The sequence below is a fragment of the Vespa mandarinia genome, chromosome 1 (assembly GCF_050613455.1).
Source record: "Vespa mandarinia isolate Hongniang chromosome 1, ASM5061345v1, whole genome shotgun sequence".
In the NCBI taxonomy this organism is placed as follows: domain Eukaryota; kingdom Metazoa; phylum Arthropoda; class Insecta; order Hymenoptera; family Vespidae; genus Vespa; species Vespa mandarinia.
In genome coordinates this window covers 16,394,395-16,404,226 of record NC_140810.1, presented here as the reverse complement: position 1 = coordinate 16,404,226, position 9,832 = coordinate 16,394,395, and the positions used below count along the sequence as shown (strand labels likewise).

The 9,832-nt window shown below is 31.7% G+C and overlaps 1 protein-coding gene across 1 annotated transcript; it reads right to left on the bottom strand.

Moving 5' to 3' along the window:
* Positions 1–14: 14 nt before the first annotated feature.
* Positions 15–9,611, bottom strand: slf (C-type lectin domain-containing protein slf). Its single transcript, XM_035870962.2, has 4 exons — positions 9,460–9,611; positions 8,719–8,857; positions 2,032–2,211; positions 15–989 (listed from the first exon to the last, which is right to left on the bottom strand). The coding sequence occupies exons 2-4, from the start codon at positions 8,855–8,857 to the stop codon at positions 607–609; spliced, it is 702 nt and encodes a 233-aa protein (XP_035726855.1). The 5' UTR covers positions 9,460–9,611; the 3' UTR covers positions 15–606.
* Between the last annotated feature and the right edge of the window lie 221 nt (positions 9,612–9,832).

Sequence of the window (9,832 nt, the reverse complement as noted above, 5' to 3'; positions counted from 1 at the left end):
CTACGTTTACGATTTATTCATAAATGTACAGAAACTGTCAGCCAGATATCTATCAATAAATACGTGTACATAATGAATTACTCTTTATCGGAAATATCGTAATTACACATTGGACGAAGTGCAAGAGTTATAGCTGAACTTCATCGGATAATGAAGAAGGAAGGAAAAAGTTGCAACAACGAGACACGTTATAAGTTATGTTAACAAATACAATTTTGTATTAAAAGATCACAGTTTCATCTGATCATGTTAAAAATTAATATTCGTTTTGTTATAACAGGCAATCGAAAATAATTAGAGCACATAATTACTAACGGCGTTACGAATAATTCCCATACTTTTAGGAGAGAAAAATTTCTTTATAGAAGAGAAAAGATCAATTAAGAATAATTAAGTGAGAACGAGTTTCTTCATGAAGGAAAATATTAGCATTATTAAAATCGTATTATTTCATCATCTGTACACCTGTTTCATTGAAAATTTTATTATGTTTACGTTTCTCGTTTGCAATGTAAAAGCGGAGAGAAGGAAAAAAGGGTGGGTGTTGATGACTCTGATGAGAAGGACCGTCGTGATATCACGTTGGCCTGTGGAGGCGTAGACCTCTTACAGACGGATACCACGGTTGGTATTTGCGACATAATTGAGGAGCTCCTCGGAATCTTCGCAAACGAAAGGTTTCTCGTGGTAGCAAGCAACATCGTGCCAAGCGATGCCGTCGTTGTAAACGTTGTTAAGTACAGACAAACAGGACTCGTTGGTACCATTTATATCGAATTCCGCGTTATCAGGCTGCCTAACTTTCTTGTGTCCAGTTTGGGACCAAGGATTAAAGCCCCAGCCAGGTGGTATCTGATTAGTTGGTGACATTTTTTCACGATTTGCCGACCAGAACCAACCGTACAATGATTTAGGTTCCAAATCACGTCGATTTTCGCAACCCTTGAAATCACAAAGACGACCGGATGTCCAAATATACGGGACATCGTCTGAAAATAAATAGAAAAAGTTCAAATAGCGAGGTGTTAATGAGTTTGATAAATAAATTTCTCTCTCTCTCTCTCTCTCTCTCTTTCTCTCTCTCTTTCTCTTTGTCTTTCGTTTGATTCGTTAAAGAAAGAAATCGTTGATTGTGCGAAAGAGATCGAGACACGAGAACCGCACAATACTATTGCATAAAAAGATGAGATCGCAGCCTCAACCCACTTAAAGATTCTTCGCATCACCTTGAAAGATCGACGTTATACTCATCACATGTATGAGATTCGCTTGAAGATTTCAGATAGAAAAATTATGCGATATCAACTTGTTTACTTTCGAAATCGAGGAGGGACATCAATTTAAAGAAATAATATTTTAATCTTACAGACGTTGAGAAAGAGAGAGAGAGAAAGAGAGAGAGTGAGAAAGAAAGAGAAAGAGAGATTAGAATATTTGTAAGAGTTAAGAAATTTGTTTGTTGCCAATCAATAATTAAAGCAGCTTCTTTTCTCGTTAATCATCAAATAGTTGGGTCGATGTAATATGTTGCGTCGTTAGGTCGACTGTTTCGAAATATTCAAGCCGTCAAGAATGATCTATCTGGTGAGAATGAAAGTTACGACGGGCGTATAAATCATTTTAAAACTCTGAGAGCTTCGTTATTAACGACATTTTCTTTGGTGGCTTAAATGCGTTGTGTAGAACTTTCTAAGGTTATTGTGTCACGTCTTGTCACATTATTGAAATTCTTATGTAGTACCTCACTGTTGATTTTCATAACTTTACATATTTCTCTATTTAAATTTACTGTCCACCTATCAATGACTTTGTTTACGATCTTTCTGTAGGATCGAATTTTTTTTCTTTTTTTTTTTTTTTTTTTTTTTTTTTTCATTGAAAAGGAATCTTCTCTCAACAAAAATGAATAAAGAAATTGTGCCAATTGCATTTGAGAAACTAATCCGCGTTCACGCTACGAAGAATAAATATGATTCATTAAGTATATAATTTTCGCCCATCCCGATTGTTATTTCGAGACATTATACTCACTCTGTTGTATAAGTCTGAAAATCATATTGTTCTCCTCTTGAGTTTCCATAGATACTAGATCCATACAATATTCTCTGCAAATATTTCTAGCATCAAGCCAATCGACTTTTTGATTAGCGTGAGCGGGCACGTGTCCGCTGTAGAAGTAGTTGTGACCACGGAAATTGAATTGTTTAGGTCCTGAAAAAGATACACATAAATATTAGAATTAATGAAGGGACGAGAAAAATGTCGAAGATATTTATATTAATAATTATTAATTAATGAATGAGAAACTATCGTTGATTTGCAATTAAAAATATTTGCTTTGTAAAGATAATAAAAAGAATTTCTATGTTTAAAAAGGCTTGAAGCTTTCGCGCGAAATAGGCGTTATTTCAATAAAGAGAAAGAGAAATAGAGAAAGAAGCATTTGTAACATGGAATCTCAAATAAAAAAATATTTGCCTTGTAAAAATAATAAAAAGAATGTATACACGTAAGAGAGTTCAGGAAGTTGATTTCACGTAAAATTGATAAGCGTTATTTTGATAAAGAGAAAGAAGCACTTGTAACACAGAATTACAAATAAAAGATATTTGTTTTGTAAAAATAATAAAGAAAATTTATATACTTAAGAGGACTCGAAGTTTACATGCAAAATGGATAAACATTATTTTGATAAAGAGAAAGAAAGATAGAGAAAGAAGCACTTGTAACACGGAATCCTAATATACACAGGTGTTTCGTAACACGGCGTTAGGTACTCATAATGGAACACACGTCGTAAATTGTCGATGGGAGAGGCATACCTGCATAAATACCGAGAAAAAGTATAAAACCGTTGACATTTAAAGCGAACGATAATGACGCGCCGCCGATTACAAACCCTCTTTGCCAGAGCAACGGAGATGAAGAACGAAGAACGAATAACGAAGACGAAGATGAAAACGAAGATGAAGACGAAGTACAACGACGATCATGATGATGCTGATGCTGATGCTGATGCTGATGCTGATGCTGATGATAATGATGATGATACTGATGATGATGATAATGGCGATAATAATAATGATGATGATTATGATGATGATGGTGACGGTGCACGCGGCATCGAATCACCGCCCCACATAAACGGTGAATGCTTTTGTTGTGAATACTTCGTACGTGGCGCACTGGTCACGTGCAATTTTCTTCAATTGTTCGGTCAATTATTAGAGTTAAGGTGGATAACTACTAAATCTTTGACATGATGCATTAAGAAAAGTGCGTTGTCTTGAGTAATTCAATTATCTACGAATTTTTCTTCCCTAGTTATGTGAAAGTACTTGGGTCGTTGGAAATGAAGAGAGAAAGAGAGAGAGAGAGAGAGAGAAAAAAAGGAAAGAAAAATAAAAGGACTTGTTTTCTTGACAAACGATAGTAAACTTTTGGCATTTGATCCTTACGCAAGAAACTTTATATTTATATGACATTATGATAACGAAAAATGGTATCGCTTTTTAAACTTAATTATTTGTACGTGTATATGCATGCGTGCGTGTGCGCGTGATTATTTTTTTATATTATATATATATATATATAATATAAAATATTATATATATAAAATATTATATATATAATATTATATATATAAAATATTATATATATATTATTTATCTGATAAGCTTTAGAGTGAAATGAAATATCGTGTCAGATTCGACGTGGAGAACACGAATAAGAGATAGGATTGAAATTCCATAGATGTTGCAAATTCATGTTCTCGTGCTTCTTCTCGACATATCACGGTAGTCGATCGAGACTCCGAGTTCGCGCACGTGTTCAACAAGACATTGACCGCGGTTAAATGATTGTAACGTTAACGTGCCTTACGTGATATAACGTAGTGTGCATAGTATTGTTTGACAACACGCAAACATACTCTTTTACGAATAACTCATAATCGAAGTACGAATATGTATGCATATGATCATTTTTTTTAGAAAATATTTCATAAAGATTAGATTCTTTCATTCGTTTCGTTTACGTGAGATGATTCTTTCAAATTATTAAGCAATCATTGATCGAATCAATCTAACAGTCTCGAAGAGAAATCGTACGGGGATTCCTTATAAGCTGACGTAATCAAAGATGAGTCTGCAAATCTATTAAATTCTTATAGAAAGGAAAGATACATAGAGAATAAGAAAAAATCAAGATCAATAATCATTATTCGATGTCAAACGATTTAACACATATGCATGTACGAAACGATTTGCTCTAACATAATAAAATAATCACGTAATATTCTGAACGAATAAGAAATTGAGAACGCACATATAGTACACGTGATATTTACTCATTGGTTTGTCGAGAAATTCGATGATGATTCTTGTTCGCGATAGAAAGGCAAAGTGCAGGACCGTGCAAATTCAAATCGACGCTATGGTGGAAGGATTGCACACACCTTTCGCGCTATATACGAAGAACGAAGAAGATGAAGAAGGAGAAACAGAAGAAGAGGATCCGTCCATCAGATGGTGCGTTACGACATAGGACAGAGTCGTGATTCTCGATGTCGGTATAAATTTAACGAACAGTGGAACAAGAATTACGACTGTCAAGGCACACCGGAGATGTGTTCCCAAGGCGACCAAGGCACACCTTAAAATTATTTACTTTCTTTTCGTTTTCTCTTTAACCAACTTTCTTATTTTCGATTAAATCCAAATCGGAATTGAGAGAGTGCGTTTGCACCGATAATTATAAGAAAAAAAGAAAAGGAAAAATTCGCAAAAAAGAAATTATACGATAAAGATCCGATAACGATCACTATTATTACTATTATTACTATTATTACTATTATTATTATTATTATTACTATTATTATTATTATTATTATTATTATTATTATTATTATTATTAATATTATCATTATCATTATCATCATCATCATTATTATTTTTAACGATTACTTCCACGAGTAATGATGAGAAAAGAAAAGGAAAGATAAAAGATGAAAAAAATTCAAGAAGAAAGGAAACAAACTCGATATCCTCGAACATTCGCTATTTACGATCGTTATATCATCGTTCATTAAATATTTATACGCTTTTATAGATGTTCGCTTGTCTCCCTCTGTGTCAAGGAACTCGCAACGATAATCGTTTTGCTCGTGAGTGCCGTTGTTACAGACGATAATTGTGTAATCGTATACAAAGACGCGTTGCTTCTTCTTTTTCTTCTACTACTTCTTCTTTTTCTTTTACGAATGCTTGACACTTTGACAGGATTTTGTTTCGAAAGATCAAGTTTGATTTTCGAAAAATTCTAATTAAATTTTAATGTCTTTAGACATTGATGAATATTTCTTATTTCTTTTATAATCTTTTTTTTTCTTTTTTTTTTTTATTTTTTTTTTTTTTTTTTTCATAATCCATTCGAAAATAAAAGGATTCTAAATCCGGAACTTGTTTGTAAGACAGGTTGTATTTCCCGTTACTTGATAATGATATGCTATTATTATCGACAAGATCTTTCCTAGAATACGCAGGACTTTTTTTTAGTTTTGACTACAGAAAAAGTGCATTTACGTGCATCCTCGACAACTTAGTCGTTATGAAGCTAAAGAAGGACATTAGAGAGAGAGAGAGAGAGAGAGAGAGAGAGAGAGAGAGAGAGAGAGAGAGAGAAAGAGAGAAACGATATTCGATTCTTCTTTTTACATGTGTTTATGACGTCTGATATCCATTTGTGGTGGAGAAAGTAGATTTCATTAATTTCGAGACATATATCGATCTCATTTTCTTTTTTTTTCCTTTCTTTTTTAATCATATTCACTTTTAGAATTACCGTTATTCTCGTATACTCGAGAATATATTATTGATAAATAAAATACATTTGTATATATATATATATATATATATATATATATATGTTTATATAATACAAAATACTACATGAAATTTATCAAAAAAAATATTTTTTCCCAAATATATATTATATACACATATGAGATAATATATTTTTAATAAATAAAAAATAAATAAAGTTAATATAAAACATTCGCATATAGTAAAGAATAAAAATTTATATTCTATATATATATATATATATATATATATATATAATATATAATATATATATATAATAATAATAAAATAGAAAAATAAGAAGTGTGAAGAAATGAAAGAAAAAAAAAGAAAAAAACAGAACCAAATAGAAAAAAGAGAAAACCAAAAATTGAATATTTTTTTCCGTTCGACTAGAATCTCGTAATCGGCACTCAGTCAGCTCAAGTCTCACTCGCGATGGTGAAATTTTTCTCTCGCACACAGGAGGTCAATGGGTCGACACGGCTCGTGAAGTGAATAACGGTTTTTCTTAGCTGTAGACTCTTCCTTTCCTCTCTCGGCTCTCAACGCACGCGATCATCGTTTCGCGAGGAAAATCGAAAGTGTAAGTTCGTTCATACGCGAGAACTCGTTTTAAACTGATACACACTTGACCACTTTTTCTTGGATAAAAGTTTCGAAGAACGAAAGAAAAAAAAGGGAGGAAACAAGAAAGATTACTATCGCATTTTTTTGCAAATTTGTTCGAATGAAGAGAATTTTTTCTATCGTTGAATTTAATCATAGATCTATGATAACGTAATATCCAAGATGAAAGATAATGAAAGAACTCGTTTATATAGGTATACGAGATTTTTTTCCTTTCCTTTTCCTTTTTTTTTTTGGTCTTTTATTTATTTATTTATTTATTTATTTATTTTTTTATTTATTTTCTTTTTTAAAATTTTTTTTCTCTCTTTCTCTTTCTTTGTAATTCTCGATATTCTCAAGAAATGATCAAACATTCCGCGAGAGAGAAGGTATAGAGTCCATTAACTTGTTCGTCGATCGTGGATCTATAAGAATATCATCGCATCATCTTCTCTATCGAGAGAAGATCCACTCTCTTTCGTACCGTTCACGTTATTAAATACCGTGAAAATACAACTGTTTTGAAATCATCTCTTATATATATGTATATATATATATATATATATATATATATATATATATCCTCTTTTTCTACTTCGATCATAGATTCATCACAAATTGTTCATATATCGATCATAGAACTATAAACCAAAGCGATAAATCTTCTTAAAAGTTTACGAGATAAAATGACAAAGTTCAAAATCGAGTTGTTAGTTTCTAATGTCAGTTCGTATCCTTCAAAATCTCATAATATATATATATATATATTTTAATGAGAAAAAAATTTCTTTCAAACGCCCATTTCTTAAGACAGTCCGGTTCTTACGACAGTGACTTCTGAACATTTCACTTCCTGATCATCCCGCACTGTAGAAGAGAATGTATTATGTAATTCTTTAAACGTTCGACTTTTAGATCCCCTCGGAATCATTGACGTAATCTACCATATCCATTTATATCACAAACAAACAGCTTTACGATTTTTATCCTCACACAGTGATGTATTTACGATAATAGCAATGTTTTTTCTTTTTCTTTTTTTTTTTTTCTTCTCCGCGGTCCATTAATAAAATCGTTGAATCATTGTATTTGCATTATTCAATAGTCATGAGAATCGGAATGAAATAATATTTCTTTTTTTTATAAACATTTTATGTTTATAAAAAAAAATTATTTTTTTGAGATTATCTTTTATGAGATGTACCTTGTTATATCTTAAGTATATATTTAGAGAAATAGTAATAAAAAAGAAAAAAAAAATTGTATATTTAGAGAAATAGTAATAAAAAAGAAAGGAAAAAAAAAATCGAAGAGGAAGAAGGAAAAAGAGAAGAAATAAAAAAAACATGAACGATCAATTAGAAATATTACGACAGGTACCGCTTTGCGTACGTCATCGATATATAACCGTTATGTTATTAAGAAAAATCGAATAAACTGATAACTGGGATTCTTTGATAATTAAACGTATTCTCTTATAACTGGATATCAATATTGAATTTAACTATTTATCTTATTGATCCGTGACAGTTTAACAATCGCGATGATTCACTTTTTTGTTATTTATTATGTATTTATGTATGTCATACATATGAGTTCTTGTCAAATTAGTTTTATTTGACATTGTCGTATGATCGATAACTATGTAAAATATATATATTAACCTACATATTTACGTATCTATATGTATACTTGCGAATGATTTTTAGACGATTACCTACATATCTATATGATATAAATAAATTCGATAGAATCGATAATTGCTAAGACCGAAAAAGATATTTCAAAGAGAGATTTTATGAAGAAAAATTTAAGTCACTGACCGCTGGTCGGAGAATCTCTAAAGTAAAACCTCGGGTGTGTTGCTTGCATAACAGTCCCCGACGATCTCGTCTGCTTTCAAAGCATGCGAAAGGCCTCTTTAACGCGTGCGCCAGTACTTTAACCTCGTTTTCTTAAAGTCGCTAAAACGCGCGATGCTATCCGATAATAAATAATAATCTTCTTCGAAGTTTTATCCTAATTTTTTTTCTTTTATTTATTTATTTTTTTTTTTTATTTAAATCGACCGATCAAATAATAACAAAGTAATTTGTATTTGTACTCGTTTAAAATAGATACTTTGAAATATCTATAATATAAATCGAGATTACTGATCGAGAAATGATCATTCTTGTATAGTTTAAATCCGAAAAATTGTAAAGATACCTTTAAATCAGAAATTTAAAAAAACTGAAACACTTACGGTTCGAACATTTTTGCGGGATCGGAAGAGATAAGAATCTTCCTGGCCTGTTACTGTGAGGTCTAACTTCGTTAATCGCTGGTTCTGCGTTGCAGATCGCTGCGAGGACCAATACCAAGGTCAGTGGCAGCAGGATCATCTGAAATAAAAGAGAACGGAATTGAAAGACAGAAAGAGAGAGAGAGGCGGATAGAGAAAAAAAAATATTAATTCGAATCTTTCTCAAGTTATATGAATTTCAAGATATAGGAGGTTTGTGCGAAGAAAAAACGCATTTATCTCTTTAGAATTTATAGCCATAGCTCGGTGAGAGTTGTAATGTCCTTCGTACATACAAATCTCTTAGCGATCGATAAACGTTTCTCTTAAACGAGTATCGATAAAGCTTGTTTTTTCTTTTTTTGCATTTTGCATTGTAAAATACTTTATTGACTTTTAAGGAAGTAATAACTCATATTCAGAAAAAGTTTTAAGAAAATTTGTTAAGACTATTTTTACGACGCATTAAAACGATCGATGGTTGCTTTAAATAAAAAAAAAAAAAAAGAATAAATAAATAAATAAATAAAAAATGTAATGAAAAATAAAAAAGGTGATAATGTCGGATTTAAAAATATAAGAAGAATACAATGCAAATCCGTGCTCAATGATGCATTCGTGTGACACTATAGGCAGCAAGAGAAAAGAAAAAAAAGAAAGAAAAAGAAAAAAAAAAGAACGGATGTTCATTTCGACACTCACCTTGTCTCACTCGCTGTTTTTTATTTATTTTTTTTTACTTTTTTTTATTTTTTTTTTATTTTTTTTAATTTTTTTTTTATACTTTTTCTTTTCCTTAAGGTAAGCCAAGAGGTTGACGGTTAAAGAAACGTAACTGATAGGATGTGGAGAGACGGGCCCCATTGCCGACGATTATATAGAAACGGTCCCCACCAAGTCTCTGAGCTCATCCCACCCTGGATATTGCAAGGACCCAACACAACGCGACGATGTCTGAATCGATCTTGCTCGTCATTAGAGACCTGTTATTAGGGGTTAACCACTCGTACATTCGATTTTGTTCATTTTCAAAGGTCAAGCGATTCGTTTCACCCTTCTTCCTTCTCTCTCTCTC

Bases quoted from the DNA above. Each gene is read 5' to 3' on its own strand.
- slf (XM_035870962.2), bottom strand. From the start codon at position 8,857: ATGATCCTGCTGCCACTGACCTTGGTATTGGTCCTCGCAGCGATCTGC. The intron at 2,212-8,718 runs GTAAGTGTTTCA...TATCTTTTTCAG, and splicing joins CCCGCAAAAATGTTCGAACC to GACCTAAACAATTCAATTTC. The intron at 990-2,031 runs GTGAGTATAATG...ATTTATTTTCAG, and splicing joins TTTCAGACTTATACAACAGA to ACGATGTCCCGTATATTTGG.